The 19,662-nt window shown below is 40.2% G+C and overlaps 1 protein-coding gene across 1 annotated transcript; it reads right to left on the reverse strand.

Annotated features, from left to right (window-relative positions):
• Positions 1-1,409: 1,409 nt before the first annotated feature.
• On the reverse strand, positions 1,410-18,149 carry EIF5A2 (eukaryotic translation initiation factor 5A2). Its single transcript, XM_003831926.5, has 5 exons — positions 17,965-18,149; positions 17,059-17,258; positions 16,406-16,510; positions 3,700-3,831; positions 1,410-2,825 (listed from the first exon to the last, which is right to left on the reverse strand). The coding sequence occupies exons 2-5, from the start codon at positions 17,221-17,223 to the stop codon at positions 2,766-2,768; spliced, it is 462 nt and encodes a 153-aa protein (XP_003831974.1). The 5' UTR covers positions 17,224-17,258; positions 17,965-18,149; the 3' UTR covers positions 1,410-2,765.
• Positions 18,150-19,662: the final 1,513 nt, after the last annotated feature.

A 19,662-nucleotide genomic window follows, 5' to 3' on the forward strand; every position in this document is an offset into this window, starting at 1 on the left:
GGTATAACAAAGTCTTCACAGTATAAATAAAATATTCTAAAAAGAAACAAATATTCAACCTGTTAATAAATTGGTGAAATGTATACAGATAAAAATGGCTTATCACTGTACAATGATATCAACATGACAGTCCACATTCTATACATGGTAACTCGTGATTTTTAACATTTGCTACAAAAAAGTACAACAAATATTGGGAATCAACTTTAACATTTCTGATGTCTAAAAAGAATGAAGTCACTTCTGTTCTATGTTAAAAAATACATGTTCCCTGCTTCCTTTTAATATAATTTATAAAGCTTTACTAAATATTTTGTTCTAGAGAAACATCTATTGACTTATGTGAAAATAAAGTCCCATATCTTTAAAATCTATACCTATATATCGAGTATTTACACTTCATATATTACTTAAAATGAAAATATTTATGCATAAATAGCGTTTGCCATTCAAAGTATGAAGATAGAGATGCATTATTATAATTTGTACACCCTTAATTTGTACACAATTGAAAATATATTTATGTGAAATTTTACAAGTTAGGAAGAACAGGGGCATGCTAATTGAGAGTTAATAGAATCATAACACCAGCATGGTTAAGAGGGGCCATATGAATGACCTGCAAGCAGCACAGATTAATAATTTTCTGGAATTCCTATGAGTTACAATGCCAACCAGTAGCAATTAAGATACACATTACAGAGTACTAAGAAACTAGAGCAGTATGTAGTAGGTACTTAAATAGAATACTGGAAAGAATGTAGCCTAATTTTAATTGTGCTTTAGATGGGCAAAAGCTAAAATGTTATAGGAAAAACGACTAACTACTACCTCACTATTTCTTGTGCTTTAGAAATTTCCTTTGTATTTCTCTTAAAGTATCTTGCTTCTTCCCCAAATCGGTTTGCTGAGGCTAAGACGATATTTAAAAGTGTGTACAAATTAAGCAACTAAAACTTCGGATCTTCTGTTACTAATGCTATTTCCAGTCACTGATTAGATCAGTTACATCATCATATATGATATACTTTCCTTTAGAAGATAGGAACAAAGGGCTTTTTAGAGGTCAAGGCATGATGGGAGAGGTCTAAGAGCCAGTCTTAGAGAATTAAGGTATTTCTGAGATAGTGATTTTGTTCTATGTTTTGCTCCAATATGATGATTGTTACTGGGTCAAAGGTCCTCACAAACCCTGTAATAATGTCTAAAATTCTGGAAATAATATACATATGACTCAAAAGATGAAATAGAAATGCAGTGGTGTCACCTAAAATACCTTTTAAAATAATTCAGTTTATAGAATTATTTGCTAGTTATATTTCACACCAGCAACTGAATTAAGTCACACAACAATCAGAAAAAATGCATATACTTAAAATAACTTAAATAATAATATTCATATAAAGTAATGCTGCTTCCATGATTCACTTTATTCACTTTAGGAAAAAAAGGACATAAAATTAACAAAAATTCCAAATCAATTTAAGGAATTCTCAGTTTTTGTTTAATAAATACATTAATGTCAAAAAATCTACTTAGAAATGGTTGGAAAGGGGCCAGGTGTGGTGGCTCATGCCTGTAATCCCAGCACTTTCAGAGGCTGAGGCAGGTGGATCACCTGAGGTCAGGAGTTCAAGACCAGCCTAGACAACATGGTGAAACCCCATCTCTACTAAAAAATACAAAAAAAATTAGCTGGGCGTGGTGGCGTGCACCTGTAGTCCCAGCTACTTGGGAGGCTGAGGCAGGAGAATTGCTTGAACCCGGGTGGCAGAGGTTGCAGTGAGCCGAGACTGCACCACTGCACTCCAGCCTGGCTGATGGAGTGAGACTCAGTCTCAAAAAAAAAAAAAAAAGAAAAAGTTGGAAAGGAGTATTTACTGATAAATATTAATATTTATTCAACATAGTTGGAAAACAAGCATTGCATAGTATCCTGTAAAGCAGTTCACTCCCTTTAAACGTTGGGGGCAAAGTTAAAAGCAAAAACAACTGAGAAACAACTTTTCATTTTTATGCTGACTTACAAAGTCCTCACATAAAAACTTACAGATTTAATCAACCCTCTTTGCCACTGTCTTTTGTGTCTTCCTTATAATCTTACTTGCTAACTTTCACCCAACAGTTCAGTGCCCTTCTGCCAACCATAAGAAGGGACTAAAACCACCATATAAGATTACATCAAGTTTGCCAACAATTTGGTAAATAGTATGACCAAAGTAATCACATGGTTGCATGTGGCCACCAAAATAACTGACAGTTTTTGATAACATGATTTTTGTTTAAGGATTTGTGTTTGCCCTACACAGGCTGAAAGTGCAACAATTCCAATATATAATCAGTTCATTTTATATTAAATCTGTAATTAATGCAGAGCAGTTCAACTTAAATGTGGTACTTCAATACCACTTTATGCTACATTGTTTGATTTAAAACCCTGGTTTATCATTTAACTAAAACACAGGAATGATTTGCTCAGACAAATCACATCTGCTGAAGCTATCTTGTTTGTTTCTTGGACTGACATACTGAAAACCACAGGAATATTATAGGAAACATACCTACAAAATTCAAAAAAAATTATACATATTGATAATTTTTTAAAAATTATCAATTGCTTGCAAAACTAACCCAGCACAATCTGAAAACAATTAAAAAAAGAAATGAGGTTGCTTATGAAGGCTATAGCTTTGGTGACAACTTAGAACCAAATTAGATCTGCAGTTGATTCAGACCTAAACAGTGTTCATGCCTGATGTTTCCATTTATTTGCAGGGTTTTATGGCTACAGCATATTCTTCACTCATTGCACACATGACAGACACCTAGAAGGAAAAAAGCAGGCAAAAGGTTATTCAGAAGACAATACATATAGAAGATATAATTAGTTCCTCATATATTGTATATTTGTGGATATTTTGTACATATGGACTTCTGAAAGGAGTATTCCAAAACAAGCTACTTTCTTTACAGTTTTCTAAAGCAGAATTTCTCAAAGAGTGGTTTGTAAGACAACTTCCAGGGAACAGGAAAAATAACTATAAATGTTTGAACACTTACCACACGTTACATTTCTGAAAGTTGTAACAAAGACAGTAAATCTCCTTCACTCTTTAACATTCCACTAGCATCATTTCTTACCTGTAAGAATAGCTCAGGGCTGGGCGCCTTGCTCAGGCCTGTAATCCCAGCACTTTTGGGAGGCCAAGGTGGGCGGATCACCTGAGGTCAGGAGTTCAAGACCAGCTTGGCCAACATGCTGAAACACAATCTTTACTAAAAATACAAAAATTAGCCAGATGTGGTGGCACGTGCCTGCAATCCCAGCTACTCAGGAGGCTGAGGGGAGAATCGCTTGAACCTGGGACGCGGAGGTTGCAATGAGCTTAGATCACACCACTGCACTCCAGCCTGGGTGACAGAGGGAGACTCCGTCTCAAAAAAAAAAAAAAAGTCAGGTGCAGAGCTTCAAAACAAATTTGGGTTTGAGAGGAATGTTGATGTAGCAAAAATGAACTTTGATACTTTCTTTGATAATGAGTCTCTAAGGGTTTTACGGAAAACCTGCCTGAGAGATCATTTTCAACATTTTAGCAGTATTTTTAAACCACATTCCATATGTAGTATTTTATGTTAACTAGTTGAGGTCAAAGTTTTTATAAAATGGTTTTCAAAAATAATCCTTCTCTAAGTCTTTACCTGTACATCTTCACCTGCATTGTATTTTCCCTCTATTTCTTTGCCTAGTTCACCTTCTGGCAGTTTAAGATCCTCACGAACTTCACCAGTTTCTGTCAGCAGGGAAAGGTAACCATCTTGAATGCATATCAGCTATTAGAAGAAATTATATCATTTGTGCTGATTAGATTATATCCACTTCTTTGTAATGCTTACATAGTTAAATTGCAATTGATATTAATTCATATAAGTACACAGTAATACATTAATATTCTTGGTATTTAAAATGCTAAAAATATAAAAAATACAAAATATGTACAGAATGGAAATATAAGTTTACTCCTCCCGGTACTTCCCATACCCAATCTCTGCCTTGTTAAACAGTTTAGGTTTCTTTACAGTGTATTCCATTTATATTCACAAAATAAATATAGTTGCTGTTTTTTTTTTTTTTTTTAATCAAAATGGGATATTGGGCCAAGTGCGGTGGCTCATGCCTGTAATCCCAGCACTTTGGGAGGCCGAGGTGGGCGGATCATGAGGTCAGGAGATTGAGACCATCCTGGCTAACACAGTGAAACCTCGTCTCCACTAAAAATATAAAAAATTAGCCAGGTGTGGTGGCAGGCACCTGTAGTCCCAGCTACTTGGGAGGCTGAGGCAGGAGAATGGCATGAACCCAGGAGGTGGAGCTTGCAGTGAGCCAAGATCGTGCCCCTGCACTCCAGCCTGGGCGACAGAGCGAGACTCTGTCTCAAAAAAAAAAAAAAAAAAAAAAAAGAGATATTGTAAGTACTTTACAGTGAGCTGTTTTGACTTAATAATATGTCTTATAAATACTTTCTAAGCAGAAAATATAAACCTACCTTAGTTAACTACCACATATCTGCATGGACATACTATAACTGATTTAACCAATTTCACATTACTGGGCATAAAAGTTATTTTTGCTATTACAAACAATGCATTTTCTAATTTGAGTATGAACAAAATTAAGTGGAAAACTTTTGGTCTTCAGCCAACAACAACAACAACAACAAAATCCACTAGTGTATGGATAACATTAGTGAAAAAAAAAAAACCCAGTTGTCAACCCAACCTGCAAAAAAGCATGGTTTTGATACCACTGAACTTCTTTTACTACAGGAATGAGGAAACAACCAACCTCCACTCATTTATTCTATTAATAAAAGCATGTACACTATTAGTATGCCTAGAATCCTAACATGTTTTATAAAAGGCTACCATCCAGAATACCAGCTGCTAGTATCTACAAAAGGAGTCACAGACAATGGTCCTTGAACCCCTGTAACCACTATGATATAACCCAGGTGTATCGTTGGGATGGCTCTCCTCCACATACACCATCTACCAAAACTGACTATGGCTCTCCACAGAAACTCCATCTACCACAGGAAATTTGAGTTTTTATATGTCTAGAAATCTCAAAAATAAGAAATCCTACAGAGCTACAACAAAGACTTTTAACTAACCTCTTAGACCCTCAAATATTTGTGAGGTGGCTGGTAGAGAAGTGGGAGCAAGGAGGTTGAGGTAGAAGTGTAACTTTTTAAAAAATATATATATTTTTAAAGATGGGCGTCTCATTATATTACCTAGGCTGGCCTCGAACTCCTGGGGTCAAGTGAGCCTCTGCTTTAGCCTTCCAAGGAGCTGGGAGTATAGGTGTGCACCAATGCACCTAGCTTGAAGTGTAATTTTTAAACAACCACAACATTCCAAGGCAAATCTTTCTGATTTCTGTTCTTTTAGCAATTCCTTAAAGCAGAGCTTGTCTATTTCAAGAGTTAAATGTTCCTACTGTGCCACTAGTGACTGAAACACAGAAGCCAGATAATAATACTGATATTTTGAAAATGATGTATGTAATGGAGTTATTTTATTTTTTAAGAGTTAAGAATCATAAACTGTGGAATGAAATATATAAAGCATTTCAGATGTACAAATATATAAAACATCTAGTAAAACAATGCATTTACAAACATTAAACATCTTATTAAGATAAATTGCTACATTAAATACAATTAGTTTTCAAAAATAAAACTAAGCTACAAAAAACAAAAATAATGAGAACGAATTATTTAATCTTTGATATGGTTTGGCTCTGTGTCCCCACCCAAATCTCATCTTGAATTGTAATCCCCACATGTTGAGGGAGGGACCTGGTGGGAGGCAATTGGATCATGGGGTCAGTCTCCGCAATGCTGTTGTCATGATAGTGAGTGAGTTCTCTTCAAAGTGTTTAGCAGTTCCCCCCTCACTTGCTGTATCTCCTGCTGCCATGTAAGATGTGCCTTGCTTCCCCTTCGCCTTCTGCCATGGTTCCTGAGGCCTCCATAGCCATGTGGAACTGTGACTCAATTAAATCTCTTTTCTTTATAAATTACCCAGTCTCAGGTAGTTCTTTATAGCAGTGTGAAAAAGGACTAATACAGAAAATTGGTACCAGGAGTTTGGGCCACTGCTATAAAGATGCCTGAAAATAAGGAAACAACTTTGGAACTGGGTAACAGGCAGAGACTGCAACAGTTTAGAGGGCTCAGAAGAAAGAAAGATGAGGGAGAGTTTGAAACTTCCTAGAGACTTGTTGAATGGATTTGAACTAAATGCTGACAATGATATGGACAGTGAAGTCCAGGCTGAGGTGGTTTCAGATGGAGATGAGGAACTCACTGGGAACTGGAACAAAGGTCACTCCTGCCGTGCTTTAGCAAAGAGACTGGCAGCATTTTGCCCTGCCCTAGAGATCTGTGGAACTATGAACTTGAGAGAGATGATTTAGGTTACCTGGCATAAGAAATTTCTAAGCAGCAAAGTGTGCAAGAGGTAACCTGGCTTTTTTTGAAAGCGTACAGTCATATGCATTCATGAAGAGATGATCTGAAACTGGAGCTCATGTTTAAAAGGGAAGCATAGCATAGAAGTTTGAAAAACGTATAGCCTGACCATGTAGTAGAAAAGAAAAATCCATTTTCTGGGAAGAAATTCAAGCCAGCTGCAGAAATTTGCATAAGTTACAAGGAGCTGAATATTAATAGCCAAGACAATGGGGAAAATGTCTCCAGGGCATTCCAGATATCTTCATGGCATCCCCTCCCAACACAGGTCCAGAGGCCTAGGAGGGAAAAATGGTTTCGTGGGCCAGGCCCAGGGCCCTGCTGCTCTGTATAGCCTTGGGACTTGGTGCCCTGTGTCCCAGCCACTCCAGCTCCAGCTGTGGCTAAAAGGGGCCAAGGTACAGCTTGGGCTGTTGCTTCAGAGAGTGTAAGCCCTAATCCTTGGTGGCTTCCATGTGGTGTTGGGCCTGCAGGTACACAGAAGGCAAGAGTTGAGGTTTGGGAGCCTCCGCCTAGATTTCAGAGGATGTATGAAATGCCTGGAGGTCCAAGCAGAAGTCTGCTGCAGGGGCAGAGCCCTCATGGAGAACCTCTGCTAGGGCAGTGTGGAAGGGAAATGTCAGGTTAGATCCCCCACACAGAGTCCCCACTGGGACACTGCCTAGTGGAGCTGTGAGAAGGGGGGTCACCGTCTTCTAGATTCCAGAATGGTGTACCATGTGCCTGGAAAAGCCACAGGCACTCAATATCAACCAGTGAAAGCAGCTGCAGAGGCTGTACCCTGTAGAGCCACAGGGGTGGAGCTGCCCAAGACCTTGGGAGCCTACCTTTTGGATCAGTGTGCCCTGGATGTAAGACATGGAGTCAAAGGAGATTATTTTGGAGCTTTAAGACTGAATGGCTGCCCTGCTAGGTTTCGTACTTGTATGGGACCTGTAGCTCCTTTGTTTTGGCCAATTTCTCCCATTTGAAATAACAGTATTTACCCAATGCCTGTATCCTCATTGTTTCTAGGAAGTAACTGACTTGCTTTTCATTTTACAGGCCCATAGGTGGAAGGGACTTCCCTTGTTTCAGATGAGACTTTGGACTTGGACTTTTGGGTTAATGCTGGAATGAGTTAAGACTTTCAGGGACTGTTGAGAAGGCAAGATTGTGTTTTGAAATGTGAGAACATGAGATTTGGAAGGGGCCAGGGACAGAATAATATGATTTGGCTCTGTGTCCTCACCCAAATCTCATCTTGAATTATAATCCCCACATGTCAAGGGAGGGACCTGGTAGGAGGTGATTGGATCATGGGGGCAGTTTCCCTCATGCTGTTGTCATGATAGTAAGTGAGTTCTCATGAGGTCTGATGGCTTAAAAGTGTTTGACAGATCCCCCCTGCTTGCTGTCTCTCCTGCTGCCATATAAAACATGCCTTGTTTCCCTTTCACCTTCCTCCATGATTGTAAGTTTCCTGAGGCCTCCCCAGCCATGTGGAACTGTGAATCAGTTAAATCTCTTTTCTTTATAAGTTACCCAGTTTCAGGTAGTTCTTTATAGCAGTGTGAAAATGGACTAATACAATCTTTTAAATTGAATTATTTATTAAAAAATCTTAAGTTCTATAGAAAAGTTGCAATAATGCAATGAAATCCCATATCCTTTACCTAGATATATCCATTGTTCACATTTAATCACATGTGCACTATTTTCTCTATGTATACATCCTATATATATATATCATATACATTCTTATTATTTTTACAGAACTATTGAGAGTAAGTTCCAAAGATCATGATTCTTCAGCAATAAATACTTCAGTGCAACAGCCATGACTTTTCAGCAATTAAAACTTCAGTGTATTTTTCTCAAGAACAAGGATATACTCTTAGATAACAACAATTTATTTTTCAAAATCAGGGAATTTAATATTGATAACCTATTATTCAATATATAGTACATATTTAAATTTGCCAATTGTCCTAGTATTGTCCTTGATAGCAACTTATTTCCCTAACTCCAGGGTCATACCTTGTATTTATCTGGCTATCATGTCAGTTTAGTCTCTTAATTCTAACAGTTTCCCCCACCCTTTAACTCTCATGGCATCTTTTTGTTTTTTGGGGGGTTTGGTTTTTGTGAGACCAGGTCTTGCTCTTTCATGCAGGCAGGAGTGTGGTGGCATGATCATGACTCACTGCAGCCTCAACCTCCAGGGCTCAAGTGATCCACCCAACTCAGCCTCCCGAGTTACTGGGACCATAGGCATACAACCACTATGCCTGTTTGGTTTATTTTTTATTTTTATTTTTTTTAATTTTTATTTTTTGTAGATACAGGGTCTTCCTGTGTTGCCCAGGCTGGTCTCAAACTCCTGGGGGTTCACTGTTTTATAGAATATTCCTCAGTTTGTGTTTGTCTCACTGTTTCCTCATGATTAAGGTAATGCATTTTTGAAAGGAATACTATACAAATGATGTGCCCTCAGAGTATCCTATCAGGAGGCAAATGTCAATTTGTCCCATTACAAGTGATGCCAACTTTGATACGCTGACTAAGGTAGTTATCTGCCAGATTTTTCCACTCCAAAGTTACACTTTCCCCCTTTGTAATTTGCAAGCTTTAAGAAAAAATAAAAAGCCAACAGTGTCATCGTCAAGTCCCCAAGCATATTTTTGTCCAAATGTTTCTATCTTCTCTCAAAGGCCTCTCTGACTCCATAGAGTTGGAAGGTGGGGATGGTAAGGAAATTGTTGTAAGTATCTTCTAGTCCTTTACCTTTAAACAAACCTACTGATTTGATCACTTTTAGATGTTTTTGAACAATTTTTTTTTTTTGGTAGAAAGTAATTATTGTTAGTAGCAAGCAGGGAGACAGCAGAGGTGAGGGTCAAAAAACTTTAGAGATGTTAGGCATGTGGAGGCGTACCAAGCTCCCGAGCAGTATATAAGGTTATAATGCTATCAGAATGTGGTATTTTTGGCTGGGTGCGGTGGCTCACACCTGTAATCCTAGCACTTTGGGAGGCCAAGGCAGGCGGATCATTTGAGGTCAGGAGTTCGAGACCAACCTGGCCAATATGGCAAAACCTTGTCTCTACTAAAAATACAAAAATTAGCCAGATGTGATGGCACCTGGAGTCCCAGCTACTTGGGAGGCTGAGGCAGGAGCATCACTTGAACCCAGGAAGCAGAGGTTATAGTGAGCTGAGATCACACCACTGCACTCCAGCCTGGGTGGCAGAGCAAGACTCCATCTCAAAAAAAAAAAAAAAAAAGAATGGGGTATTTTTTATTTCCTACTAAAATATTCTAGGGCTCCTTGGATAATTCCAGGTCCAGATCAGGAAGTGTGTAAGATGAACCTGGAGAAGCTGTTGTACTAAAAAGCAAGGAGCTATCAAGGAGAATTAAAATTAGGCCCATGTCAAAGGGACTCAAGAGCTAACTTGAATAAGCTCCCACTGGCCAAGATGGAACAATGTGAGAATAAATAAGGACACTAACAACAATGGATTGAAACACAAATATGTTTAAATGCTCGAGTTTATAATGAAAAAAATGTGTTTCATCATCTTTAGTGGATACTAGGAACCAATTTATTTTATAAACTGTACCTTAAAGGGAAAGAGTCAAATACACCCACCCCCGCTACACACACAGACACTGGTACTGTCTCTTAAGGCAAACAAACAAACAAAAATTGATGAAGGGAAGTTTCTTTTTATAGAAGTATTCTGGCTAAGAGAAACAAATGAAGGAATGACAGATAATAAATTTTGTCTCCTCCAATTAATAGATTGAGGCAGTATTCACATATCTGATAATATCACAAAAGGAGAAACAATCAGACTTATTTACCTAATGATTGCATAGAACATTATGGAGTAGTCCTGTTAAGGAAAGAAAGGAAGAAAATAAAAATCTGAACTGAATCTGATTAAGACTCTACATCTTACTACCAAGTTTCAGGAAACACAAGGGACAGAGGAACATGTTAAAAAACAAGGAAATGCAATTAGCAAAATCCATACAGTGGGAAAGTCTACAGAAGGAATGATCCAGTGTCTTTGTCAAAAAATTGCAGAGACAGAATTAATCACACTGGTAATTGTTGAAGCTGAGTGACAGGTACACAGGATTCATTATACTATACTTTGAAAATTTCCACAATAAAAAGTGAAACAAAAAATGCTATAGCATATATGAATTCTAGAATGAGCACTGTAACCACTAAGTGCTGGGAGGCACAGTAAGCTAAGGAAGCAAAACATGATCTAAAAGGGAGTGTGGGGAGAGTTAATGACTGCAGATTCTGTCTTAGATGTAGTCAGAATAGGAAAGAACACTGAAAAGGGGGAATTATTGGGAAACTATTTTGCCTGCATTTGTACTACTGTGGATATACTGATATACAACAGAAGGCTGGAGAAGGTATATTATCCCTACGGGTGCCTTCTTTTTTTTTTTTTGAGATGGAGTCTAGCTCTGTCGCCAGGCTGGAGTGCAGTGGCGCGATCTTGGCTCACTGCAACCTCCACCTCCCTGGTGGTCTCGAACTCCTGATCTCGTGATCCGCCCGCCTCGGCCTCCCAAAGTGCTGGGATTACCGGTGTGAGCCACAGTGCCTGGACAGGTGCCTTCTTAGTTCTAATTTCTGAATTTAATTTTGTTTCTCAATCTATTTCAAAACAACCAGACTTGTTTAGGTAACACCTATTCCTTTTTATTTCTTCCTTCTTTTCCCCCAGAGTGTAGCACTCTTGTGCTACTTCCTTAGAGTTGCTGGTCCCTGAATGCTTGATCACTATTATTATACAGTGATCTGAGAGACTGAATGCTTGATCACTATTATTATACAGCCTAAGCAAATAACACCACCATAACCTGACCCATCAAGCCACACAACTGGGAAGGCACAGCAGCTCTCCATCATTGAGTGGAAGTAGCATATATGAGATCAGCTTGAGAAGGACCTAAAGGTACAAACAAGTTGTATAAGAAGTGGCTCAGACTCAGAAAACACTTTGTCTTACCACACTGACACTTCTCCTTCAACTGATACCAATGACTAGATGGACAGTTGCCTATGACCAGCTGACTGAGAAAGGAAAATATTCACAATGGTTTCTAGATGGTTATGCATTATATGATGACACCATTCAGGGGTCAACCTGAAAGTGGGTTTGGGAAGAACTTCAAGCACTGGACCTGAAAGAAGACAGAACCAGAAGTGTGGATTTGCACTGATTATGAGCTAATGTGTGAATGCCATTCAGCTTTTTTTTTTTTTTTTTTTTTTTTTTTGAGACCGAGTCTTGCTCTGTCACCAGGCTACAGTGCAGTGGTGTGATCTTGGCTCACTGCAACTTCCACCTCCCAGGTTCAATTGATTCTCCTGCCTCAGCCTCCCAAGTAGCTGGGGTTACAGGTGCCTGCCACCACACCCAGCTAATTTTTGTATTTTTTGTAGAGATGTACAGAAGCCTTCCTTTTTTTTTTTTTTTTTTTTTTTGAGATGGAGTCTGCTCTGTTGCCCAGGCTGGAGTGCAATGGTGGGATCTTAGCTCACTGCAACCTCCGCCTCCCAGGTTCAAGTGATTCTCTTGCCTCAGCCTCCTGAATAGCTGGGATTACAGGCATGCACCACCACGCCTGGCTAATTTTTGTATTTATTAGAGACGGGGTTTCACCATGTTGGCCAGGATGGTCTCGATCTCTTGACCTCGTGATCTGCTCGCCTTGGCCTCCCAAAGTGCTGGGATTACAGGCGTGAGCCACTGTGCCTGGCCTCAGCTTCTTTTTGTAGCTTCTCTCGTCTTTGCTCAGTGGGATCAACGACACAGGCTTTCTCTCACCAAGACTGATCTGACTACAGCCACTACTGAAAACCTCACAGAAACAGGACAGTCTTGATATGGCAGAAGAAGAACACAGAACAGAAGAACAAGAAGTCTTAATATGTTTCCCAGAACAGCTGGCCACCTGACTGTACCCCTTCCATCATGAAACAGGCAGCAATTTTTTCTTATTGCAATAGTTTTACTCTACATATGGATTTGCCTTTCTTGCCTGCAGTGCTTCTGCTAAAATCTCATCTCAATTTACAGAATGCCTCATTCCTGTCATAGTATCTCACATTGCATCACTTCTGACTAGAAAACTAATTTTACAGGCAAAGTAACAAGGCAGTGCAACACCCAGATAATTCGCTGGCTCACGTACCCTATCATTCCAAAACAGCTTGCCTCTGTGGATCGGCCTAGTGAAGACTCAAATATGGCACCTGCTGAATGGTACTTTGTCGGCCTGGAGTGCTGTTTTTTGCAGGTTACAATATATTTCAATATATGATGCTATTTTTCCTATAGGCAGAATACACAGGTCTAGGAACTAAAGTTAGTGGCTCTTCTCATGATTACCCTTAATGATCCTGTAACAAATATTTGCTTCTAGTCCTCGCAATATTGGGCCCTATTGCTTTAGAGGTTTTCTATTTCCAAAGAAAGACTGCTTCCATCTGAGAACACAAGGATTCCCATGAAACAGGTAAAAATTATAAAAAGACTTTAAGCTCAAGGAATTCAATTAACATATCTAAACATTCAAATAATATACTACTTATTTGAATTCAATTAACATATCTCAGCATTCAAATGATATACTACTTATTTGAATTCAATTAACATATCTCAACATTCAAATAATATACTACTTATTTGAAGAATATACTAGGATTTAATAGTCACAGTTTTGGCAATTCACTAATAATCCAAAGGTCTACAATATATACTTTATGTGTCTATAGTAATTAGTCTTCCTTCTGGAAAATGGTTTTCAAATGACAGGTAAAACTGTGGTAAATGCAGAAACGGCATTTAACTTGTGGTGAGGTTCATATCAACACAGAACTTTCTAAAGAAATATGATTCCAGAGAGTGCTAAAGTCTGAATAAGCATTTCTGTATGAATTTGGGGATTCCCAAAGGTCTATCTGGATGCATTTATAATTTTCAACATCACTCAGTCCCGGACATCTATAACTACTTTTGGGAGAAGTAATGTAAATGAGCAATTCTAATCCAAGCTAATCTTGAAAGAGAAGTTAGGAGACAATTTTTCTTTCATTCTGAACTTATTTTAAAACACATAAAACTATAAATATTAATACGTTTTGTTTCCTGTTTACTTTTTAATTATTATAATGAAAAGAATACATATTTCTCTTTAGCCAACTGCCGAACTGGCACTCAAAATATTGAATTCAGCAAACATAAAGGATTACACACGCCAAATAATGAGTAGATATTTAATCAAGGCACTTGGTTAGGTAAGTGAAGACCACCATAGCACAATAAATATAAATAGAAAGGCCCACAGAACTTTTGTTTTTGAGACAGGGTCCCACTCTGTCGCCCAGGCTAGAGTGCAGTGGAGTGATCACAGCTTAGTGCAGCCTTGACCTCCCAAGGCTCAAGTGATCCTCCCACCTCAGTCTCTGGGTCTGCTGGGACTACAGCTGTGTACACCACCATGCCTCGCTAATTTTTTTTTTTTTTTTTTTGCTGTATTTTGTAAAGATGGCATCTCACCACATTGCCCAGGTTGGAGAACTAGTTTTTTAAAAAATTAACAGAAATAAGTTATTTTTCTATGCTGACTTGAAAATGAAGAGCAGAGAAATAATGAATACTTTCTATGCCAGGCGTTGTTGTATTAACTAATTAAACCTCAAAATGATCCCATGAGGCATTATTATTTATGTCTCTGCTTTATAAAGAAAGAAATGGAAGCAAAACAGGTTAAGTAACTTGTCAACCAAGGTCACACAGCTATTAAGTGCCAAAGTAAGACTAGGACCAGGCCTGCCTGGCTTAAATCATCCTCTTATCCACTTTGCAGTGCGGAGTACATACCAAGGGTTGGGACAAGGGTGAAGTAAGACACTTGTCTCGGGTGCAAAATTAAAGAAGGCACCAAAAAAACCTCAGTGATCAGATAGGCATTTTAATGCAATATTTTAAAAAATTAGAATTAATGCAAAAATCCTATGATAAAATACCAAAATTCTAAATAAAGATGGGATCAGAATTAATTTTCTTTGCGCCTTGAGCTCCTATATGGCTTGTCATTGTTACTAGTTCTGTCTTTATTTAAAATTTTGTGCCTGAGGCAAGAGCCTCCCTCACTTCATTTGCCTCATCCTAGTCTAGGACCCAAACCAAATTTTTCCTTTAAGTCTTGAGCTCCAATCAATGACTGGCTAACCTTATCATAGTATAATAGTAATTATCTGAACTGCTGATACCATCTTTCTGAAACATGCAACAGGCAAAAGCATTCTATATTGAATGAATATTACTGAATATAATTAATATTGAATAGTCAAAGCTTTCATACTTTAAGACGAAAAGAGAAACCCAATTTTGACAACATTCTATGCTCAACTTTAGCCTGCTGTACTATCTCTACCACATTCAGTAATCACATATACATTTAACAAATATTTTTCGAGCACCTACTATGTACCACATCAAATTTGGTGCTCCAACAATAATGAAATGATTAAGTAGAATTTTTACATAGGAAAAGGGGGAAACAGAACAGCACTTTTTGGTACGTATCTACTTATGGAGTTCTTAATGGGGTACATTTTCTCATTTAATCCTCCTATTATCACTATTTTGTAGATGAGAAAACAGGCTTAGAAAGGTTGTATAACTTGTCCAAAATCATCCAACTAGAAAGTGACAGAACTAGATCCAAACCCAGATCTACCTGGTTAAAAAAACCCACTTGCAAGACAACTCAAATTTCTACAAAGACTTCAAAGCAACCTAGAAAACATTTATGACAAGTAGGAAAGTGAAAATATAAAAGTGTTTACTAGATTAAAACCACAAAAAAGTATGTTTGCATGTGGACAAACAGCAAAAGGAAATCATTGCGTAAGTGCAGCTGATAGCAACATTAAAAGAAATTTATACAATACAACAAAGGGTACAGAAAAAAATCAGTTTAAGTGGGATAAAACAAATACCAGTGTCAACTTTGTATTTTTCACTATGTAAAATGAGCAGAAATGAGTTTGATATATGGTATGCTTGATACAGAAATTGAAGACTTTCAAGAAAAGCTTTAGTTGTAAGTACTCTGAGCTTCCACATCCTATAAGGTCAATTATTTTGTTATCATCAATACTTCAAACAACAAAATGCTATCATTAAATATGACCTACCCAAATGTATAACTGGAACTAAAACTTGAAATTTACATACATAATTTAGCAAAAGGTCATAGCATGGTCACTAAATATAATTTAACCAATTATATAGTTTTTGTGTTTTCTTCACTATACTCAGTGACCATGTACTTTATCCTTTATATTTATGGCTTTCAACTTATTTCTCTACTTAAGAATGTCAAGTTCTGACTAACATTCATTAATGCAAAAACTTGGTAGGAACATGAATTTCAGTAGTTTCTTGAATGTCTCAGGTCTGATCAGTGAAAAGAAACAAAACATCCAGGAGGGATGTTTTAAATTAGAACAAGAAATATTTTACAACAGAGAGAATAGTACTTTTACTAAACATTGGACTTAACTGCAATATGCAGTCACTTGGCCTGAGGAACACTAATAAGTATTTGACTTTTTAAAAAATGCAAGAATGTGAAAAAAATAGCAAACTAGCAATAATCCTAGAAAAGTACATGTGTTAAACATCACTATTTCTCCAATTTCTAAGATAGCTGGTGCCTAATAATTGGTTAGAAAAACCTACAAAACTACTCTTGGGTTTTGTCAAATTATTACTGATAGTACAAAGTATTTGCACCTTGAAGAAACAAGCAACATTCTAAAGAAAATCAGTACTTACTTGATAATCATTTCTCTTAATATTTGGAACATCCATGTTGTGAGTAGAAGGACAAATATCTTCATATTTTTTGCCCGTGAAAATATCAATTCCAACAAGGTGAACCTAACAGAGGAGAACAGGAAACCTGTTTAATCTCTGCCAAGTATATCACTCATTACACACACAAGAGCACAATACCAATGCTGATTACGACAGATTCTTTTTCTCCTCCTTCCAAGGTCATCTAATTTTACTTAAAAAAAAATGTAGTGGTCTTACAATTAAGAGGCAGTAAACAACTAAACAGTATCACGACATGTCAAGACCCAATATAGACCAGTGATTCAATTATGAGATTACACAAGAAAAATAAAGTGTAGATTTCTTAGAATTGCTAGAACAGGTTTTCTCATCTGTAAACTAAATAGATCTTATAGGTCACTAGGATTCAGGAAAGTTTCAGTTCCCAGTTAATGAACATTGTAAGGGCCCAAGAAGGGAATGCTACCTTTAAGTATTCAACGTAATAACTGATTACCCAGTAATTGTGGGAAGGAAAAAATAGTGCTTATTACAAAATTTTAAGTATAGAAATCTCATGATCTGTAACGGAATGCAAATGATCAAAGTCCCAACGCCGAAGCCAAAGCCTGATCTGCAAGGGTACTTACCTTGGCATGACCATGCTTTCCAGTTTTGGAAGTTGACATCTCCACTATTTTGCATGGTCGTCCTTTGAGCACCACGAAGCCGTTTTTGCGCAAGGCCGAGCACTGCATAGGGTAAGTGCTGGAAGCCCCGGCATCTCCAGTAGTGAAATCAATTTCGTCTGCCATGGTGGGCCGGGGAGATGGTAGTTTTTCCGTGGGAACTACACAAAAAGTTTGTGTTTGCTTTTTAACAACGGGTATGTAGGCAGGGAAACGTCTCATTTCGGACAAGTTATGTGCCAAGCATCATGGGCCCGTTATTTCTGCATGTAAGGAACACCCACCCTAGACTAGTGGCCACTTTCTAACTCTGGCCTCTACAAACTTTTCCAACTATTGCTTGGGGAGGTGGGATGAGAAGTCGCAGAGGAGCTCGCTGAGGGTGGGGACACCCGCCCTGGGCGCTCCTCCGTGCTGGAAACAGCAGGTTGCGGCCCCCATCGCCCCACCGCAGAAGCCGGCGACCTTCCCCCGCCGCCCAGCCCTCGGCCGCCGCCCCGAACCCTACTGCGGGGGACCCAGCCCAGGCCGCAGGTCCCCGCGAAGGATGCGGGGTAACAGAACCTGGCCAGCAGCACCCGGCCCTCTGCTAGCTGGCGCGCACCCCGCCCTCCACCCTTCAACGCCGCCGCCGCGGCCGCACAGGCGCCCCCTGTTCTGCCGGCATCCAGGGCTCAGCTCGGCCCGGCCCGGCCCGGCCCCACTAGGGCCTGAGCCCCGGCGGGTCCCGCGCTCGCCTCTGTTCCCCCATCCATTCTCCTTCTTTCTCTCGGTCAGCGCTCGGTTCTGGGCGCCTTCCCCGGCCCTGCCTCGCTCTGGCCCCATCCCCACCAGCTTTTCCCCACCAGCTTTTCCCCAGGTCTTCACCTTTCAGCTGGCAAAGAGCGCCTTTCGTCTGCGCACCCGCGCTGGTCCCCTACAGCAGCGGCGCCGGCGGCGGCGGTGGCGGCCGCGGCAGTTCCAGGAGACGGGGCGGGGCCGCCACACTTTCCACACCCCAGCCTCCCCGCCCTTACCCGCCCCCACTCAGCCCTATTTCCGGGATAGGCCCCGGAGCGTCACAGGCACCGCCCTCTCGGGCTACCATTGGCTACCGGATTCCCGAGGCTCCGCCCAGTCACGTGAAGAGCGCCCTGGCAACCCCACGTGCTGCGGATTAGTGCACTTCCGGCGTGGAGCGCACTTTCAGCAGTCTGGTTGCCGAGGGTGAGCTCGCTGGCAGAGGAACTTGCGCCTTCCAACTCTTAGGTTTGTTGCGTTCGGGTCGCAGTCGACTTTAATGGGAACCAAGCAAGGCACCCAATGGCCCCTGCCATCAGGTGCGTGGCAGTTATCACATGACGATCGTCAGAACTCGCGAGGCGCGCAGATTCAGCGAGTGCCAGTGTGGCTGGCTGTGAAGCGAACTTTGGGTTCGAGCTTCTGGTTCAGCTTGCAGCCTTTCTTGGGGTTCGAACCTCTTCCTGGTCCTTAAAGAAGAATTCAGGTGCAGTATTTTATTACCCAGCTCGGCACCGCAGGTCCTGAGGACCCCCCATTCACCCCTTGGTGAGATTTTTGGCAGCGACTGCCGCCGGATGCCCCTGTAGAGTCAGCACTGCTCCCTGGGGTGGGAACTCCCGAAGCGTCCGCCAGCTAACAAGCCAGCAGTGAAATGAATTAACCCACTTCTCACACCAAAGGCTGTTGGGAAGTTGTGGAGGCGAAGGGTGTCTGACTCCTACGGCATTGTGGGTCCAGAGAGGTGTTCTGCTGACTCATCCATTCTTTCCTCCTGGCATTGGCATTCCTTAGAGTTTGGGGTTTAACCCTGGCACATTAGAACACTTGGATGGTCTTCAAAATTGACCTAGAGCTTGTAGACTGCCATAGAAAGGTTCTTAAAAGAGATGTGCTCCCCCTTCACAGTTTCATTTCGCAACCTACCGCAGTATCCTATCTTGGGGAGGTGATCTAGGAAATTATTTCCCATCCCACACCCGCATTTATGTGGTAACTTTGATTTCCTATTGCTGTCTCATGAATAATCCCATATCTCACATTCCTGTATGACTCTACAGTTTACACATATCTTTCAAACATGTCCAATTTAACTTTCGCAATAAGTTACTGCCCTCTCATGTACTGAATTCAGCCTCTAGCTAATATACAAAGGAGCCATTACAGCAGTGGCTCATGCCTGTAATCCCAGCACGTTGGGAGGCTGAGGCAGGTGGGTTCCCTGAGCTCAGGAGTTCGAGATCAGCCTGGGCAGCATCGTGAAACCCCGTCTCTACCGAAAATATGAAAACTTAGCTGGGCATGTTGCTGTGCACCTGTGGTCCCAGCTACTAGGGAGGTTGAGGTGGGAGGATCACTTGAGCCTGGGAGGTGGAGACTGCAGTGAGCCGAGATCCGGTCACTGTACTCCAACCTGGCTGACAGAGTGAGACCACCCCCCCCACACCCAACACCCCAAAAAGAAAGAGCCAGATTAGAATCTCGGTTCATTAGCTCTTTCTGCTTTTCCTTATACCTCCTAACTTTTCCGTATTGTTTTTACAATGATCGCTAATAGTATTTAGT

Source organism: Pan paniscus, chromosome 2 (genome assembly GCF_029289425.2).
Source record: "Pan paniscus chromosome 2, NHGRI_mPanPan1-v2.0_pri, whole genome shotgun sequence".
Classification (NCBI taxonomy): Eukaryota; Metazoa; Chordata; class Mammalia; order Primates; family Hominidae; genus Pan; species Pan paniscus.

Bases quoted from the DNA above. Each gene is read 5' to 3' on its own strand.
- EIF5A2 (XM_003831926.5), bottom strand. From the start codon at position 17,223: ATGGCAGACGAAATTGATTTCACTACTGGAGATGCCGGGGCTTCCAGC. The intron at 16,511-17,058 runs GTAAGTACCCTT...CTCCTCTGTTAG, and splicing joins GAAAGCATGGTCATGCCAAG to GTTCACCTTGTTGGAATTGA. The intron at 3,832-16,405 runs GTAAGTACTGAT...TTCTTCTAATAG, and splicing joins TTAAGAGAAATGATTATCAA to CTGATATGCATTCAAGATGG.